Genomic DNA, 21,028 nt, shown 5'->3' with positions numbered 1-21,028 from the left:
TTGCTTTTTGTAAAGAAAATAGGTTATTAAAAAGTTAATGGTGTTTCCTCTGTTGAGTAACTTATTTTATTCATAGATTATAGACAGTGTGGCTAACATGCCTCCATGAAGCTGACTGCTGAGAAGAGATTATACATTTGTTCACAGTGAGTCTAATAGTCAATAGTAGCCTGTTGAAAGTAGTATTTTTGTTATGAAGCATTTGTTACTTTGATTGTTTTAGAAAGTTATCTTAAAAGTTATGATTAACACCGACTTGTGTATTTATTTACCATGAAAAACACACAGAAGCAGGCCAAACATTTTGTGCAGTAGCAATAGCCATAAGTTGCTACAACGTACACCACTCCCTCAATAACTCGCGCCCTGACAACTTGCAAACCTGGTTATAACATGGGGTCGGGCATGGATCCCATTTTTTAAACCAGAAAATACCCCCAAAATTGACCTCTATTTATGGAACTTGAAGAAAATCACGATCAAAATTGGTAATGGCATTTCTAGTACACCACATTTAACGATATGTAAGGAAATTTTGATCAATGAAAATGTCACGCTGAGTAGAGGCAGTGCTTTAATAAATAAATAAATACAAATTAAATAATTTTTTATCAACTGAAAGTTGTGTTCTAGTTCTATCTGTTAGTTCCTTTTAAGTGTAATCGCCATAAATGCAATGTGTCCTCTTGTAATTAAACGTAAAATGCACCAATCTACCGTAGCAGCTATGTCAGCGAGCGTCTCTCTGAGAACCTAATTAAGTGCTGATCGTGTTTTGATAACTGACTTCCAGAAGTATTTGTTGTAATGTTGCACTGAATTAAATTCTGGCATACTTTGTATTATCAAGTTAATTATGTCTTTTGAATTAAATAAAGGAGGTGGAATAAAAGAAAAGTTAAAAGGCACGAAAATCCTACAAACTTAAAATCTAGCGGCCCTGGTCGTATGTCGGGTGAACTCACTTCATTTGATCAATCAAACACTTGTAAATGTTATTGTGTATGCAACATAAACTACTTTAAATTAACCGACTCTTTCATAACTATGATCAAAGATAACAAGGCAGCCAAGCGAAATGAATAATTATTAAAATAAAGAGCTTGATTTCACAGATACAGACCATTGTGGGCAAGCAAGTTTCAGAGAATTCTTGAACTGGCACTTAGAGATATCCTCAAGGATGATAAGAAGTTTCATTATTACTTCCAATGAAATCATGACATCAATATTGGACTCATTGAACAATACAAAAGTTGAGTTTTGATGTGGACTATTGTCTCATGAAATAAATGTTGCATGTTTTTGAAGTAAAGGAATCTTGTTTGATGGTGTATCAAAAGTTAGTATAGTTCCCTGCTCTGTGGACGTCTGATTGGCAGGATAATATTAAAGGCCAGTACAGGAACCAGACTCGTTAAGAAAACAAAAGGCAGTGATGTAATACACAGATATTTTTCACGTACACGTAGTTGTTGAAACTAATTTGAACGATCTTTCATATGTTGGACATTTTTGAAAATAAATGTTATTAAACAGAATCATGAGCAACTTCATTAGAAAAATATTGTTATTAAATTGTTTATCGATGTGATTGTAAAATGAGAATTCAGTCAATACACAGCGCAGTTCCCTAACACCACCTCCTTCCCCACGGTTTTCTCAATGTCAAAACAATTTTTCTTTTCAAGTTTTGGAGGTCCCTCTGTAATTCGCATCTCACTTATCGTGCAGTCTATATTTGTGGACCCTGTTGTACGCGAGTTATCAAGGGAGTGGTGCATTATTAAGAACTAAAATCTGATGCTAACAATATCGGTGGTCATAGCAATAGTGCATGTACAGTACAGCTCACTTTTATTTTTGGATCCCCACACAATGCAGTGGTGGTGGGGAGAGAGTAGAGAGGATTAAAATACAAACCTCCACCATCACTCCATGTATCCAGATGGAGTTGACATGGTGGCCAGCTGAGGATTGAGCTGCATTTCCCGCTTTCTCACAAAGCTGATGAGGATTACCACTGTGGAATGGACGTGGTCTCCATCAAATGGGCTTGGCTTACTGTGTATGACCCCTGCAAACATGCAGGAGAGAGAGAGATGCTAGTTTACCTACATCATTATCAGATGATTATATATATTTCCTAGTTCTAATGAAGACTATAGTAGATATGATACCAAATCAAATTTTAGATAATATTAACGTAGTAGCAATGTCTTAAAAACTGTATTAATACTACTGTACTTTTTTCATTTACAAAATGCTGAATAACACCTTTGCAAAAAGTTTTTTCTTTTAGTTTATTCAAAGAAATCTTACTAAACTTACGATGGACTTGACTAGACTTTGTTGATCTCCTCTTGAACAGTGCAATATTATCCTACTTTTAAAGTAGTCCTCTGAGGTATGTGCATTTAAATTCCCAATTACAGCCACTTCTGTTTTAACACCTCCCCAAACCCCTCGGGATTTACTCTTCTATGCAAACCATGTTATTTGTCCTTGAAAAGTAATGACCCAGTAACGAGGCGGAACATACATGTACACAGCTACAGACTTTAGTTAAATTCTGACTGCATTAAATTTTATACTGTGTGGGACTGGTCAGTTAATGTAGTTCTTTGTGACTGGGGCACCTTTTAATTCTTTCATCAAATTGTTTAAAGTGATATAACCCTTTGAAAACTTAAGTGATCTCTCCCTAATAAAGAATTAGCTAGAGCGGATGTTCTACATAAAAAAAGATGGTAACCGTTGTAAATATTTTAATAAAACTAGCATCAGAATACAATGTCAATTTCTGTGTGGAAAAGGCGTGTTTCTAACATGAAGCCATCTGACTTGGCAGGTTGTAGTTTACAGCTCAGAGTCATGGTTCTATCAGTAACAGTGGAAGTTTGGTAATTGTTTCTAATCAATCTGACCTCAGTTTATTGTTGAAATAAAAAATAATGTGGAAAATTGTCAAATCTTAAATATTCAACAAATTTAAGGCATTCTGTGTGGTTGTATCCACATGTGCCCTATTATTTGATTGTTCTTGTAAGGAAAATATAAAAACAATATTTTTGTAATGAAGAAAACAAACTCAACTAATCAGTCATATGGAAATGCTACGTCAATAACCTAATCGCAATATAGATCTAAGTCATATAATTATGTGAGTTCAGTTTCCAATTTGTGACTGTTGGATCATTTGGCTGTTGAGACCAAATAAAATGCAAATCAATTTTTGTCAATAGTATTTAGCTGAATTTTGTATTTTGTATACTGCCTTGAAGCTAAAACTAATTCAGTGGAAGACATTGGATTGATTCCTCATTGCTTTCTCTCTCTATCTCTCAATCAATTAAGTGATAGGTACCAAATTTACATTTCTTTAACATGGCTTTACAGAAATAACAGTAGCATTAATACCAAGCTTGGTCTCTACATGTATCTCAAAGTCGTTTAGTATTTTATGCTGCATATTGCAGATCCCTCTACTTAACAGGAAACAAAAACTTAGAAAGTGCTAATGGACATATTTCGAGTACATTTGGTGCAATGAATCTAATTTTTCAAAAGATCTCTGAATACTGTGTTATGGGACTTATTCGTTTCCTTATTTATGTTTCAGTTTGCACAATATGCTTTGTTAAGTATTGTATAAAATTCAGTATTATCACACTCTGCAGTCAAAAGAACGATACACGATATAGTCAAACAATTTACAACAAAATCTCACTCATATGTGACTGATGTGAAACAATATTGAACAAGTTCCGATAGTTACCCCATGCATGTTCATGGCTGGATGAGGTCAAGGGTTTGGGGGCAGTTTCTGAAATGATGTGAAGAGTCTGGCTTGACACTGAATAATTAAGTAATTTTAAAATTCAAAGTATCAAGCCTGGAACACATTCACAGGCATCAATGAAAACATAAACATATATATAAAACATAAAATATAATCCTGCATTGAAATAATCAGCTATGAAAATGATGTAAAATTACAGAAAAACAGGCGGTATTTTTAGTACTAGAACTGTTCAATTTTCTAAAGATTTCATCCATTTAAGACATTGATTGCGAAAAGATGAAATGCGTGGAGCCTGCCTGATGTCACTGGGAATGTTGTTCCATACCAGTGGACCAGTATATTGAAAACTTTTGTTAAACAATTCCTTCTTTGGCCTTGGTATAATGTAATTTTTTCTTCTTATGGACCTTAAATTTGGAGTGCCATCAGCATCTCTTTGGTGAAAGATATTGCTTAGACACACAGGAATGTCTTTTCTGGATACTTTATACATCAATTTTGCCTTTCTAAGATATATTCTTTCATGTATTGTTAAAATCTTTATATTATTCATTGCATCCTGAAAATTGTCTGTACTTTGATCTAGAATTAAATGGCAAGCCCTATTTTGGAGTCTTAAAAGTGTTGTTATGTTTGAATTAGAGGTATTATCCCAAATTACCTTACAGTAATCCAGATATGGCTTAACATAAATTTTAAAAAAGATGACCCTATACTGAAGAGGAATGTATGTTTTGATTTTCCTCAGTAGCCAAAGATAAGAGTTAACCTTTTTTGAAATATGTTTAATGTAAATAGACCAAGTGTTAGATTGTTATCCATGAAGACACCAAGAATTCTATCTTGAGAGGTCATATTGAGGCTCTCATCATCAAATAGAACCTGGAGTTTGTCGCTATCTAGCATGTTCATTTTTGTTGTGTTGTAACTAGTAGGGCTTTCGTTTTTTCTGTATTTATGATCATACTGTTGCACCATACCTGAAGTCTGTTGAGAGCATCTTGTAGGTTATTTTCATGTACTGTTTTGGTTTTACCAATCTCAGACAGTGTAGTATCATCTGCATAAAGGTCAGTGGAAGAAACTGAAGTTCCAATTTTAAGATGAATGAAGAGAAAAAAACATACCACAGTCAGAAGTAATAATTTAGCTCCATAAAATTAAATGGCCAGTCCCATACAGTACACATATATTCGGAATTGAACTAATTAGTAGTTGTGTACATGTCTCATAACAGGGCCATTAGTGCTTAAAGATTAAACATGTGGTTGCATTTAAGTGTGAATTCAGTGTTTTCTTGTTTGTTGGTTGTATTTTTAAGCAGAAGCTGCTTCTATCTAGAATTTAATTATCCATACTGTTCAAGAAAAGCTCAAGAAGGTATGCCTCATGTTAAGTCAGCGATCAAGTTTTCTAAATGTATAAAATATACAAGACTTTTCAAATGGTTTCTATCGTATGTATATAAGATGGAAATAAAATAAAGATCACTGATTGGTGAGATGGTATTTGATTGTTAATTGCTCATGATGCACCAGTCTTTCCACAGGTGGTCTTCATTGATTGGCTGTTCAGATGCCAATCAATAATTACCATCAGCAGCTGCACAGTGGAGATGCCTTTGGGGTGCCAACCGAGGTGCGGTGGTGATTTGTTAGTATTTTATTGCTCCGTAACATGGCGTTATGATGGGGTGAAAATTGGAGGGATTAAGTCCCCAACTGTGTTCTGTAGAGTTCCTAAAATATATGTAGCTGTACTGCATTTGTGGGGAAAATTTACATTGTACTTTATTTTTAGTACCAATTCAGTAAAATTATTCCTTATTTTGATCAGTGATAATGAAATTGGATACTGTTGTATGATTTTTATAAGACAAAGGGAAATATTAGCTGTAAGGCATATGGCATGCAACACACTTGTGTTTTCTGTATAGCACGGTTTTGTTAATGTACAGATTGAGGATGTCAATATGGATACATTCATAATGAAGATGATGATTGGACAGGCACCAGTTTGTTAATTTATATGATATAGACCACCAAAATGAAGGGTATATAGATTAATACAAATTTATTTGTTCCAGTGTGTACCCCACCAACCCCTGAACCCACCATTATTTCATCGGTGTCATTATTCCTGCCACGTAACCAGTTAGAGGTTATCAAACAAATTCTGGCACTCAAATACAAAATATACTTGCTTTGATGTTATGATGTGAAAACAACTTATTACATCAAATGTATTAGTAAAAAAAATAGCTTGAGGTGAACAATAAAATACTAACACAAAAGAAAATCCTTCTGCCATATATAGCCTATCTTGCAATGAGAAATTGAATTAAACCCCAAGACGACAAATCAGGCAGCAGGGCACTCAGTTCCTCAAGGGACTTGCGTTACTTCCAAATATTGCAAAATAAGACAGTATTGGTCACAGGTACTTGACGTGAGCTTGATGTCGGAAAAAGCAATAATCTGAAGAAAAAATATCATACTGAGTTACAAAATTGGATCAGATTACCCCCATGACCCTTTCTGAGATATGACCCTGTCTATCATACTATTAAAGAGACAAGGTAAGTAACTTCCAAAACTTTGTTCCACGTTTGACCCTTGATTTCCTTCTGCTATTTCCATTTGATAGTATGTCGATAGTACCAGGTATGATAGATAGGGTCCCTTGTCAGAACTGGTCATGGGGGTAATCTGGGGTAGTTTTGCTTTAAGATCCTGAGACAGACAAATGGAAATAAAAATTTAAAATTGACACTTTTACTTCTTGTGATTCAGTATAAAATTGAAGACTTGTAAAACAAAACTATGTACTTTTTTGACATGAAAACTGCAGAATAAAATCACATACAATGTTATGTATAGTGTATTTTTCCTGCGAAAAAGTTCATTTTATTTTTTATTTAATGGACATATCCAATTTCAGATCACCCAGTAGTAAAATACAATGCCAGTGACCATCTCTTTGTAAATGAAACACAGTCTTTATCAGTGTTGTGTGAAGCAGTAGGCAATCCAAATCCACATTCTGTCAAATGGAAAAATCAACTGAATGGCAGCATGCTGAGATTTGATAACATCAGCAGAATGGACAAAGGGACCTTCACATGTGAGGCAACAGCCAGCTCTATCAAGTATGGAACACTAACAGGTCAAAAGCAGCTGGACATTATTGTGCAGTGTAAGTTAATTTCACTCAATCACAACGATTCAATTATTATTATTATTATTATTATTATTATTATTATTAATGCTTCTCTTTTGTTGTCAGGCACTCTGTGCTAATAACTTTTTGCCATATATCCTTTTCTTCACACTTCTTGCAACCACCATAATTGGATGCCATTTAATAGCTGAGCTCCCTATCACATGTAGATGTCCTATGCGGCATCTTTTAAGTTTTGATTTTGACAGTTTTTTTGCTCTGTTTTTTTTAAATTTTTTTAGAATTCCACTACTGTAACAGCAGAACCTTGTAACCAGGATAACTTAGCAACCACTAAACAGAATCCTAATCAGTTTGGGTTTTGCATTTTCTTTTATCACCACACAGGATGTTTGTACCCTGTGTACATGCTGTTAAATCTGGGACTATGAAACTTGGTGGGAAGATGCTTCAAGATAACTGCTACACTCCGATACAAAAAGTTGGTTACTATAATTCATATTTCATACTTTGTTAAATTTGGTTAAATTTTGTTTTTCTAATATAAGTAGCAAAGTACTGTTCATACTAGAATCGTTAAACAAGATAATTGTTATATGTGATGCTATAATTATAACACCTGTACAACAAAAGGATGTTGTGACTGGCTTGAGTTAAACTTTTGCATTTACCTATTCAATCACATAGGTATTTTGTGTGTTGTGTACATGCTGTGCCGTTTATAATGATTTAACTTGGGGAGGGTATGAATCATGCTAAACACTCCCACATTGTAGAAGTAGAACATTGTGACCCATATTTTATGATTCAGTGGATTGGTTAAATAATTCTGTTTGATGTTCATTGTTTAGGTTATGACAATGATTATGTCACCATGTTAGCCATCGTGAATATTTTTATGACCATGAAGAGATGGTCGTATCAACATAATTGTTCACTAAAAAATGTCTTCTGATGTCTTATTGTCCACCATTGCAGACATCTTAAAAATTGTTAGACTACTGAACTCCTGAATGGATGGTTATGTAAATTGTAAATATGGGGATTTTTCTGGCAGATGTAGGTAGCCTTAAATGAAAATGGAGTAAATATGACATAAAGTATGGTGCCCTGGGCAAGTTTGATAACCTTGGTATGGTCCTGCTGCTGAACCAATGGTCAGAATTGGATTTTTGCTGTTCTCTTGTTGGTCATAAATGAAAATTGTTGGACGTCCAATATGGTCACTATGGCCAACTTGATGATTTTATTATTACTATGTGTCTGTAAGAGTTGATAAAAAGATTTCACATTATCAATAGTCAGCTGTTGGCAGAAACTATAATTGTGAATCAATCGTATTAGGTACTGTTCTCTTCAACATGGATTCCATGTTTTCATTATGTGCGTATCCGCAGTCCAAAACATATCAATGTTCAGTAAAAGTGAACCCATAGGGAAATGTGTATCACATCAACCTCACACAAAAATCAGATCTCAGAGAATTGACTCAAGGTTTGTACATTTTGTTTGCAGATGCTCCTGATGTCAAAGTAACACTTGCTGGGTCCAACCAGCAGAATCAGACAGCTGTGCTGATTTGTGAGGCTGAAGGCTTTCCTGCACAGTACACATTTAATTCATGGGTCCACATGTGGGAAGACATGGTGATCAGGACTGGGTTACAGGGAGTAATCAGTGCCAGTCGGAGCATACTGACTATCGACAGATTGTCCTTGGAGAGCATGGGTACCTACATCTGTACTGCCAACAATGGAATCACTGGGATAAATGGGCATATTAACCAAACTGGGTCTGAAAACCTAACTGTTACAGGTATGTAAAGAGATTATGTAAAGCCCTGTAAAGCAAACTATGGAATAATTTGTGCAGTATGTACTTGAGTTAAATAAAAATTGAACAATGACTATGATTTCTATAGCTTGTATAGAATAGTAGTATCCCATACAAAAAAAATAAAGTTGCAGTAGTTTCCAACTCTTTAACATTCATCCAATTTACAAACACAAGCTTCATTTTTTTAGCATCAATAACTTGAAGCATCACTATTATGCAGCTTTATATACTTTTGGTGCTGAAAACCACCATCCATTTCATGTGAATTCAGCCTTCCACTGAATGTGTCAACTTGTCAGTATGATGCAGTCAACTCTAGCACCTAGCCTGCGACATGCATATAATGAATGGTCATCTTTTTCAATAAGCCATATTGCATGGACATCATGCCTAAATATTTACCCGAGAAAATTTGCTTCTGGTGAGTGTTTACTGCTTTAGCAGTCGCACTTGTGCAGTTGATCTGGATTCTTGGTGTTACATTAACTGTTTCATAATTTACATTGGGGCCCCATGTGGCGTAGTGGTCCAAAGCGCTCACCGTTCTGGATCACTTCCATCTCACCTCTGTCTTTGTGGGTTCAAGTCTCACGCTCGGCTAACATGGGTAAGTGAGAAGGCCTGCAACTAGCTTCTCGGGGGTTGGTGGTTCTTTCCAGGGTTTTCCTGGACCAGTTATACTGGCCATCATGTACAGCCTATCTTGTGCTGAAAATTGCCCTACAACAACGACAATAATAGTTTAAATTATGTGCTGTTATCATTCTCTACATTTAATAATTCATTTCTTTAAGGGAGATAAGAGTTACCTTGTGTGTCAACCATTTGGCTTTTTGGTACACTCTCCTATTTTTTCAAAATATATCTAAAGATAAAGCTATACAATTTAACAGAGCTCATACATATTATCTTTTGCATGCATCTGCTCCAAAATGGGATTTTCCACAAAGATAAACTGACTTTGTTGATTCCATAATGCTGTATTAGAGCATCAATGTCCATCAATGTCATTGTTTGTACAGACAGAGGTATTGAAATAAATATCTTTACTTCTTTAATTTCATATTTTAAACCCATATGTATTCAATTTATATTAACCCTGATAAGGATACATGTTTTTGTAGCATATGATCCACGTAGCTAAATTGATTGATTTTTAAAAAAACTGAAAATTGCATTATACTTTTAAATTCTTTTTATTTTAATGAGGCTAAGTATTCTGCATTTTCTACAATTAATTTCGAAATACAGCTGAAAGATAGATTGACTGTCATGCCATCTGTTTTTGTCCATCCAACATGTACATCGGACACATATTTAACACCACTTTTGGGCTCAAAGTCACTCACTGGTATCTCCATTTATTTAACACTTTCCCAGCTCCAGTAATCAAGTATACTTGATAACTTGAAAATTACCAGCATCATCATTTTGAAAAACGAAATCGTAATGCACCATGCCAGTAATCAAACATTTTGGGTTTTCTAGGTGGCATGTATTTTAAACATGCATTTGTATAATTTCCATCATGAAAGGTTCAAACTATGCCATAATGCTTATTCCTGGGTATGTTGTGCCAATCAAATTTAGTTTAACTAGCATTCATGTAATGCTTGAAGAACCCAGATGTATAAACAGTTGCCTACCAAAAACCAGATGTTGCAACAAGAATGGTTAGATAAAAATGGTATTATTTGCTGTGCACATTTTCTTAGGCAGAACTTTCAACTAATTTGCAGGAGTTCTCTTGCATCACTGTTCTCCAATTGCACGAATTCATAAAAATTTTGCATGAGTCACACAATCACACACCCGACAGTGTATCTTTTTAAAGTACTTTACATATCAGTTAATGACTTTCATGTGAAATGTCTTCTTTTGCTTTGCCAATGCTTCCAGTTTGCCTCACATGGAATAATCTACATTAATTTCTAGTTGAAGGTTATTGTTTAAGTTAGACTGGAATGATCAGTAACCTCCAATGAGACTTCAGAGTAACATATAGTGTGGCTTTCAAATCATCCAAAGTACTGACATAGAAATTTTGCGTAAAAGTTGTTATACATGTTGAACACATTTGGAATGTATAGCATATGTTGAAAATGCTGCTGTGTCAAGATAATTAGCATGGGGGGGGGCTGATTATGAACCATATAATTTTGTGTTAATTTGTAAATGGCGAGCAAGTATTCTCAATGGTCTTTTTCAATTTTATTAATAAAAATGAGTGCCTGTGATTGCAAATACTGTTTCAGATTAATTTTTATTTTACAGAATAACAAGGTAAACTAAGAATAATTATTCATGATTGCTCACGACTAAAGTAACTTGCATACATGAGTATCATTTTGTATCGATTCTCCATCTCTTGTATCGATATGTGTATCAATGTGTGGATATATTACAGTGAAGTGAGACCCTATTTGCAATGGGACCCAAATTTCAAATGATCTAAGATACACATTTTGCCTTAATTTATCTGCTCGTTAGTGATGAGAGTAAACAAGAACTGGCGTATAAACACTTCATACATGTTAGATGGTTACAAAATGTATCTTCCGTCGAAAAGTCATACATGTTTTCGAAAGCTCTGTTAGTCTTTGAGGACTTCAAAAAGGTAGAAATCTGGCAAAATTTGAGCTTTTGATTGAAGACTGTTAATGTATTAACAAAATTAACTGTTAATTCCACACTTTTATTATATCATGTATGCATATTATAGTTGATAAGTAATAATGATAACAAACACATAATTTAGTGGTAAATCAGTCATTATTTGACCTTGTCCTTTGATTAAGATTTGATACATATGCACAAAAAAGGATTAGCAAACTTCTAAATTGGTCCCAAAATAATGTAAAAATAGTTTTTAATCACTGGGTGTTCTCATCACGCTTTTACTAAAATACTCTTACAGGTTGTGATTTGTTCTGATTGTTGGGACCTGACCTTTAAAATGGCCCATAGGGAAATGGCACATCAACCTCACATAGACCTATTGAGAATCTTGTTATCACTACTCCATCATACATAAATAGTTGTATTGACAAGGGGTTTTCACTAAAATACTTTTTGAAATATGTTAATTAATACCATCAAGATGTTAGATATACCTATATTCGCTTATGAACAAGACCTGTGGATGTAAATGTGGTGACCTTGCGTGTAATAATTTTACCTTAATTTATTTAAAATTCTGCACATGCAAAATCAATTATTTTTGTCAGAGTTTGATAATGATGTGAGTTGACGACAATATTTCAACAGAATTGTAATGCTTATGAAACTAATTTAGAATAAAAAATAAAAGAACTGAAAGAATGTGCATGAATACATATATGTCTATGAGAGTGATTAATGGATAAACAATTCCATACATGTGGAGAAGATTGTTATGGCATGCTGTGCTGGCAATGGTGTGAGAAAGAAATTTCAGAGTAATTTTAATCTTCCTCATGGAGTTAAATTACTCTTTTGGTGATGGGTTATAATCTTTCAAAAAGTAACACCTGTTAATTCCCAATTTAATTATCAGAGTCACTTTTCATTGGGACAAGAACCACACACAGAGTTAAAACAACCTAGTTAAATGCACCTTTTGATATGGCTGAAACAGAGCATCAATATCAGTGATTTGTCAAAGAATTTACTGTCCAAGCATATGTGGAGCAGAAACAGCCAGACTGAATGCAAGAAGGCCACAGATGGGATTAAATAACTAAGGATTCATCGGGCTGTTTTAACTTGACACTTCACACAAATGTCGTGAGCATTTTTTCAAACATATGATGCACAAAAATTCAAAGTAACCATACAAGTTCATGTACAACTAAGTTGCTCGAAAACTATATCTGCATTTGCAAGCATGTATCCGTGTTCTACTTAATTATCCTCATATCCAAAATGGCAGTCTTGAATATCTTCTTATCACTACATGTTTAACTCTTACGTTGTAAAATCCAAGGCAGTAAGAGGATAAAAGGATCTAATTTATATTTTCATAAGAAGGCTTTATTTTCCTTTAAAGAAAACTGAATTGAAATGTAGACAGTCATTTGTATGGAAGTTTGCAATCTTTCTATCTTTGTTCCCTATTGCATTTTGAAGGAATCATTTCTTAAAATCATATTGAATCTGAATATTGTGATGATTGTAGCTAACAATTGAAATGATGATAAACAACAAAGAGCCTATATATAATTTTATTTGAAAATGATGTCTGAAAGGAATGGGAATAAAGATAAGAAATTAGAATGGAGTACTTTTCCTTACCATTGATCGTATTAATTTGCAGTTATTATTGTAATAGTTTAAATGATATATATATATATATATATATATATATATATATATATATATATATATATATATATATATATATATATATATATATATATATATATGAATTAGAAAGCTTGACTGCAATCAAACACGATCAGTATATGTGAATCATATGAACACAAGGTATGATATTACTGAAATCAGCGTTAAATCCAGTTAACATACTAACAATATTTGTTAGCATCATTATTGATTTTTGTCCATTTGATGAATTATTTTACTTCAAAATATCTTCTGCAGCAAAGAAAACTAAAGACTTATACACTGGTTTACAGAAGTCAATAGCACAGATAATAAATTTGATGAGAATCGTTATTGAGGAAAGGGATTGTGTTGTATGACTTTCAGATACAAACCTGTTGCTTGAATATGAAATTCCTTTGCTTGATGAACAAGCTTTTAAAATTGCATTATGTTATGATGGTGAAAATACCATGATATTATCAAGTGGCATCGTTATAACACATAGTTTTGTTGGAGAATGCAGCAATGAAAAGAAATATTTTGATTCCTTTAATTAAACAATCGAGTTTGCCGATACTCAAGCTGCTTTTCTTAATTTGGAAATAGAAAGTCTAATAATGCTTGTTACTTTGATCAAATTTCCAAACAGGTCAATGAAATGAAAACAACATGATCCACCAAAACAGAAAAAAAAAAAAAATCAAAACTGTTTTTAAAATGCATCGTATTACGTTTCCAATAGTTGAAGACGTTTATCGAGCCTAACATATAGTTGTAAATTTGTACTGTTGTTCTTGTCCACAATGCTTCCTTAATCACAAAAAGGTGATGCACGACCAATAACATTTGTTCCTCTGCCGCATCTTGCTAAACCGTTTACCATACATGCCAAAGTTGGAACAAAGGTTGTTATAGTCAAAACATAACTATGTAATAATATAACGTTTTAAATTTTAAAAGTTATATCAACTGTATGCCTAATTCTAATGCTTTCACAACCTTGGAATTTTATGTTTTCCATGTTGTCTCGAAAAGTGTTCTCCAAATGTGTTATAATGCCAAAAGTCAATTTAATTTTACTTCTGAAACTTTCAGATGGCTCCTGCAGATTAACTGCATTATCATACGCTTTACTGTGCGTGAAATATTATAAGGATAGGGTCACTACTAGCAATGTATTCATGATCCTGATCTCTTCATTTTCTGCTCCTTATAAAGTATTTCCAATCGACTAGTTTGTGTCTATTGTTTGCATATATGTTTTCCTATCCTGCTTTCTTTGTACAATGGTGTATTCTAATAGGTATCTGAGATTTTGTTTCTTCTTTGTCATGTATAAGCTGTCAGTGGTGTGCATGTGTGTGTATTCGTTGATGCATTGTCCATTTATATTTGTCTCCCCCACAAAAAAAAAATTGAAAATTTCACCCCTCCATTCTTTGGTCCTAATGAAGATGTGGGCTCCGATGGCACATAGGGATCAGTGATAGTACGCTATACCCATGTTCATCTCTTGGTCAGTGCTTTCAGGTTCATGAGTGTGTCAGAGAGAGAAAGTGGACTAGTAACATTCCTTAACCCTTTTCTGTATTCGTGATGCTATGGTTGAGAATGGTATATTAGAGGGTATGTAGGTAACTGAACATCACATATATATCACTCCCCTTTAATCCATATGGGTTATAATGGTGAGTATTGGATGGTGAAGTTGAGTGCTGAATTGTAACTAGGAGTATTAATAACCATTACATCAAATTTATTTTCCTTATCGTTTGTTTGTTCAGTCATTATTCTACCATATACTTTTAAATATCCCATGCACATACAGCATGTCTTTGTAACAATATTGTTGTTAGGTAGTACTATGGAAATGTCATCTTCGTGCTCACTTTCAATATACATATATATATGTGTGTGTGTGTGTGTGCATTCATGATCCTGATCTCTTAATTTTCTGCTCCTGTACATTTATAAAGTCTGATATATATATATATATATATATATATATATATATATATATATATATATATATATATATATATATATATATACCAGAAAAAAGTTTCCCATCATATTTTGATTGCTATATTGAAAATATCAGAGCTAATTACCACTCGCATGCTGACGTAATGTTAATTTCTATGGATCAGGACAGCGGTCTTTAATATTCATCATATGGACTTCGAAATAATCCCCAAATCCTTGATGGCTGGTGGTTATCCTCATCTACCTCCATAACTACTTATGCTCATCACATAACATTCAGTCCTATAATTTGTTGTTTTTGCCTCCTTCATCAATATTTAAATCACTTTCATTCAATTACACCGAGACACCGTGAAAATTACCATACCCCATCTGCTGCACTATTGGGGCATATGAAATAACGAAAATTAGGAGAGCATAAATTAGATATATATCACGTGTCTTTCCTGGCTGAAACAAGATGCCTGCACTCTACCATTCGGATATCATACTCTTCAATTGCTTGTTCATCTCCCGCAAAAACATGATTAGCAATTGATGTAGGAACGAGATGGAAAATGATAAAAAAACAAAATGCATGTACTAAAGAGGGAAATTCGTCTTTTGTATGCCACGATATATTTTAGAATGACTTTCTGTATACAATTGTCTCATTAGTTTCATACAGGTTCCATGGTCATAAAACATAGCAGCCTAACAAAATATTGTATTAAATAAATGGAGTAGAAATTTTATAATATGCTATTTTTTTTATTTCAGGAACCCCTTTTATAGAAAACAAAAATAGCATCTTTATCGGAATGATTAATAAATCGGCGAGAATTGAGATTCCTTTTTATAGCAACCCTTCTTCAACAACAGTTAAATTCTACAGGGATGCAAATACAGTAACTGTGGAAGTTACAAATACATCTCATACTTTGATATTTTTGTCCCCTTTTCTCAACACTTTCACATTCTACGGCAAAGAAGTTTTGCTGATTGGACAAATTGTGGTTCTCCACTTCAGAACAGTAGAAACGGCAGATTATGGTGAATATACTGCTGTCCTGTGCAATGATATGGGAAAAACATACCGACATATTGTGTTGTCTTCAGGTAATTATATGTTATACAGATATATATATATATATATATATATATATATATATATATATATATATATATATATATATATATATATATATACATACATACATACATACATATATATATATATATATATATATATATATATATATATATATATATATATATGAGACAGTCGAATCAGAATATATGAACGATTACGGTACATTCCTGATGAATCGTGGTGATTTGAGTATTATATCTCATCATCATGCAATCCTCAACCATCACCCTTATGCTTGCGTCAGCTACAACAAAAGTAAACGTTGTGAGATCAAAAGAAAAATGTAGCAATTAAAAAGTAATTAATTCGCAAGGTACTAGTTAACAGAAAAATCGCATTATTTGTCTTAATGCAAACAGTGCAAGTATAATTTGTGTGTGTGTGTGTGTGATTTGGATTTTTAACATAGCTTTAACAATCTTTCTGTCATATCGCTACGTTGTCTGCAGTGTGGAAATTTACAGTGATGCCTATGACTGGGTTTAACCGTAGTTTAAAAATTGTTCAGTCATATCGCTATGATGTCTGAAATATGGCAGTTTAAATTGATGTCTAACAATGGGGGCATCATGCCGCAGACATGTAGCATGATGTCCCACCCAGTCACATTATCCTGACACCAGGCCAACTAGTCCTAACACTAGCCTCTTAATGCTGAGTGCCAAGCGAGGCAGATGTTAGTACCATTTTTGTAAGTCTTTGGTATGACAGTTTGTCAGTACTAACCAGTTCAAACTTTTAGGTGGATGGACCAAAGAGATATATTGGATATTTATCAATGAGACACAAGCAACACGACCTAGTTTTCTTAAATCTCTGTGTATATTGCAAATAACAGAAAAAAAATCTTCATTCACCGTCGCAATATCAAACTGTATGTTAGAAAAGGTATGAATATAACAGAAATATGCATGTTAATATTATTTAATTAAAACTTTCTTTGGAATCTTACAAATACCTGAAGGGGGCCCCGAGTGGCCGAGTGGTCTAAAGCGCTCTTCGTTACGGATCACTGCCATCTCACCTCTGTCTGCGTGGGTTCGAGTCTCGGATTCGGCTAATGTGGATATGTGAGAAAGCTTGCCAGTAGCTTCTCGTGGGTCGGTGGTTCTTTCCGGGGTTTTCCCGGGTTCTTCCTCCACCATTAATACTGGCCGCCATGTATAGCCTATCGTGTGCTGAAAAATGGCGTTAAACCCTACAACAACAACAACAACAACAAATACCTGAATAGGTTGTAAAACTCACAACAAGTTTGGAAAGTACTTGTAATACTTCTCAATGGTGCCTATTTTCTACCTAAACAAATGAGAGGTTTTTGTGCAAGAACTTTGAAAATCTGCATAAAAGAAAATAATGCACTACATGAGAACAAATTTGCTGTTTGCATATAGAACATTGATAGATATAAGTTTGGTACTTGGACATATGAATCGCAGCGAGTTAATGTCTAATTAACAAATTACTCTATGTTTTTCTGTCTGACTGTTTCTCTCTCTGTCTCAGTCTATCTATCTATCTATCTATCTATCTATCTATCTATCTATCTATCTATAAAGGAATTCATTTTTGTATAGGTGTTACTTATACAGGCACAAATGTCGACATTTCAACCGCAATAATGCTGATAAACAAAAAATAACTGATGAAACAGGAAATCAGCTGAATATTCAATAATAAATATCGTTTTTATCTTTAATGATCTTTTTTCAGAATGCTAAATGCTGGAATCAAATATGCTATTTTCAACAAAGTTTTGCACATTATTAGGAAAGACTCTGCATGGATCAAAAAAGAAAACATGATTATACACATTAATACACATTAACAGCAGATCTAGAACGGTCAAGCATTATCAATAATTCAAAATAATACAAAATATATATATTTGGAAAAATTGGCAACAGGTCAAATAAAATTGGAAGTTCCGCGAAGACGAACTGACAATTTAATGTAACCGGGCATGTCATAATCTGTCTAGTAAAAAAAGTGACCAGTTCACCCAAACTGCACAGTTTGCAAAGGACAAGATATGGTTCCAAACTAATTATTGATACCAAAGCAAGCACATGCCTACTTGGTGATTTATTTTTTAGATTTATATTGGCAGATCATTTCCAGTCGGATCACACCAATCTAGGCTTTTTCAATTGTCATGCGGGTAGGTTTTTATACATTCATTACTACACTACCTAGTAGGCTGAAAACTACGCACGTACCATTAATGACTGCTTCCAGCACACCTTAAAGAGTATTTTGAAAAATTGAATTGATAGTTGTCGTATTACTTAAATACCTAACTTAAAGGATAAAAGCTAGTATAACTGTATTCATACATTTGTTTGTCCTTGTCAGATATTTTGGGGGTCATTGACATTGTGACAATATAATTTTTTGAGAACATAAGATCGTATCACTCTAGTACGTGGCCGAGCACAACATGTCGACTTTGATAATTGTCTATATTGTCAGTGGATTTCCCACCTGATAAGTCATTAGAGTCTTAAGGTAGACCAAAACTCTGTCCAGTGGTCGGTAGAGTGATTGTATTGTCAAGATGGCCCCAACTCTCCATCATCGCGACTTGATTATTTTTCTTGGGATTCAGTCCAAGATCCAAATGGACATTTCGTTGCTTGTCTCCCCAGCACAATATATCTGTGTGTGTATGTGTATGCTTGTGTTTGTGTGAAGAGCCCACCAACAGAATATTGGTCTGATTACCTGAACAATATTTCCATCTACCCAACTTTTATAACATTGTCAGGTATCGTGGCATAGCTATCTCAGCGAATGAGTTATAGCATTGATATTGTACTTACTGTTTAGCTAATATACATAATAACTGTGCATAGAAGAACAATACAGTCAGCTTGAATACAGGTAACTCATTTATTTTAATCATGTTTTAGAACACTTAAAAATAAATAGTGTCAAAGCTATAATTAAATTAATTTAACATTGTATGAGAGGACTTTATATTGCTTACAATATGAAATGGAATATTTTCATTCAAATATTCAGAGATCATTGGCAACATAAATGTAAATCAAGTGGACAATTGTTTATGGTATTGTATTTAAGCAAATCTGTAGTGTTTCAATTAGAGACAAAAGAATTTTCAGAATATGTAAGAAACATGATCCAGTATATAAACATGTACACGATCGACTAAGAAATATACAACCTGTCCTTCTGTTTGCAAAACAAACGTATCATATATACACTAATTATGGGCAATGTTTATCCTGGTTTCAGGCTGTCCAAAATAAGTAATTTCCTGTAGTTATGTGGGAATGTATTCATAGGGACAATGCGAATTTAACATTGTCCTGGTTTTGGGCTAACTGACAAACTAATTGCCAGTAGTTATGTGGGGCTGTATTTATAGGGACAATGGCAATTTAACATTGTCCTGGTTTTGGGCTAACTGAACTAAATAATTGCCAACATTTATTAATCATTTTTGTGATTTCGTCAATGTACAAATAACACTGACCCTCTGATTGAAAACTACTTCCACTTTCGGATCCTCCTCTGCCACACCTTTAACAAAAATTGGCAACAGATCGAGCAACGGTCTGTATTGTCACGTCTATTGCACAGGCTTATCAACTATTATAGTAAATGTTTCTTTAAGGATCTGATCCAGCCATTCACCTTATGGTAAAATATCTTAGCGTTTGATTTGATTCTGTAAAATACATTCTCAGAAAATTAATCTGTTTCATGTATCCATCTACTAGTGCCTTTTTAGACATAATTAAACGACGGCACATGATCACTCACACTGTGTAAAGCAAAATAATATGTTAACAGTGCCAGAGCCTCATATAGTCTTCATATACAATGAAACTGAGCGCTTTTCAGTGACCTATCTAGATGTATGTCATGTCGAGGAAATCGTGTTTAATATGGTGTATCCACCTCATATGGTTTATATACTTGTCTAATATTCTCTATAAGAAATTTAAAAGATAGGGTATCTGAATTTTAAAGAAGGTATATATGTATGTCCCAGGGTCCCACTGCACGTCCGTACAATAGTGGTCACATGGCGCCAATAAATGGTACGCGCTATCAACACAAAAAGAGACAATGGGAAATAATAATAGACAACGGGAAATAATACTAATAATCATAATACAATCAAAAAGAACCCTCCTAACTTCACAAAGTAAGAACACAATCCATCATATATATATATATATATATATATATATATACGATGTCTGCAGTTTGCAGTTTATAGTTATGTCTAGCACTGGGGCATCACGCCGCAGACATGTAGCATGATGTCCCACCCAGTCACATTATCCTGACACCAGGCCAACCAGTCCTAACACTGACCTCTTAATGTTGAGCGCCCAGCGAGCCAGCTGTTAGTACCATTTTTATAAGTCTTTGGTATTACTGTGCTGGTGACCAAACCCATGACCTCCCGCATCCGAGGTGGACACTCTAACCACTAGGCCACCAAAGCGGTAGAGACAAATGGAGAGAAAAAGAGAACGAGAAAGAGAGTTCATAAAAGGAGTTCAGTTTAGTTTACATTTGATGTCAGTCTGTTACAAAAGATGGGCTGAAATGCATAAAATATATATGTGCTCAAACAAACAGTAATATAATCGTTCAACCGATTGTTTAAGCAAATTTTAACACAATCATCTTATTAATTATGATTTCTTATCAAGCACTACTACATTCGGCTATTAGTCAGATATTGAATAGGTGAGGGTCTCACTTTCACTCTGGGCTTTATCTTATGCCGTATTTTTATTACA

The 21,028-nt window shown here is 34.0% G+C and overlaps 1 protein-coding gene across 1 annotated transcript in view; it reads left to right on the top strand.

The window, feature by feature from the left end:
* The window catches only part of LOC149782413 (nephrin-like), a 113,211-nt gene that overhangs the window by 79,641 nt on the left and 12,542 nt on the right, over positions 1–21,028 (top strand). The window contains exons 10-12 of the mRNA XM_089935134.1: positions 6,746–7,000; positions 8,501–8,800; positions 15,872–16,210. Coding sequence (XP_089791260.1) covers positions 6,746–7,000; positions 8,501–8,800; positions 15,872–16,210 — 894 coding nt within the window. The remainder of the gene's footprint in view (positions 1–6,745; positions 7,001–8,500; positions 8,801–15,871; positions 16,211–21,028) is intronic.

The sequence above is a fragment of the Sinohyriopsis cumingii genome, chromosome 15 (assembly GCF_028554795.1).
Source record: "Sinohyriopsis cumingii isolate HCF-2022 chromosome 15, ASM2855479v2, whole genome shotgun sequence".
Classification (NCBI taxonomy): domain Eukaryota; kingdom Metazoa; phylum Mollusca; class Bivalvia; order Unionida; family Unionidae; genus Sinohyriopsis; species Sinohyriopsis cumingii.
Note: the sequence above shows the minus strand (reverse complement) of the source record. Positions and strands in the feature narration are given on the sequence as shown.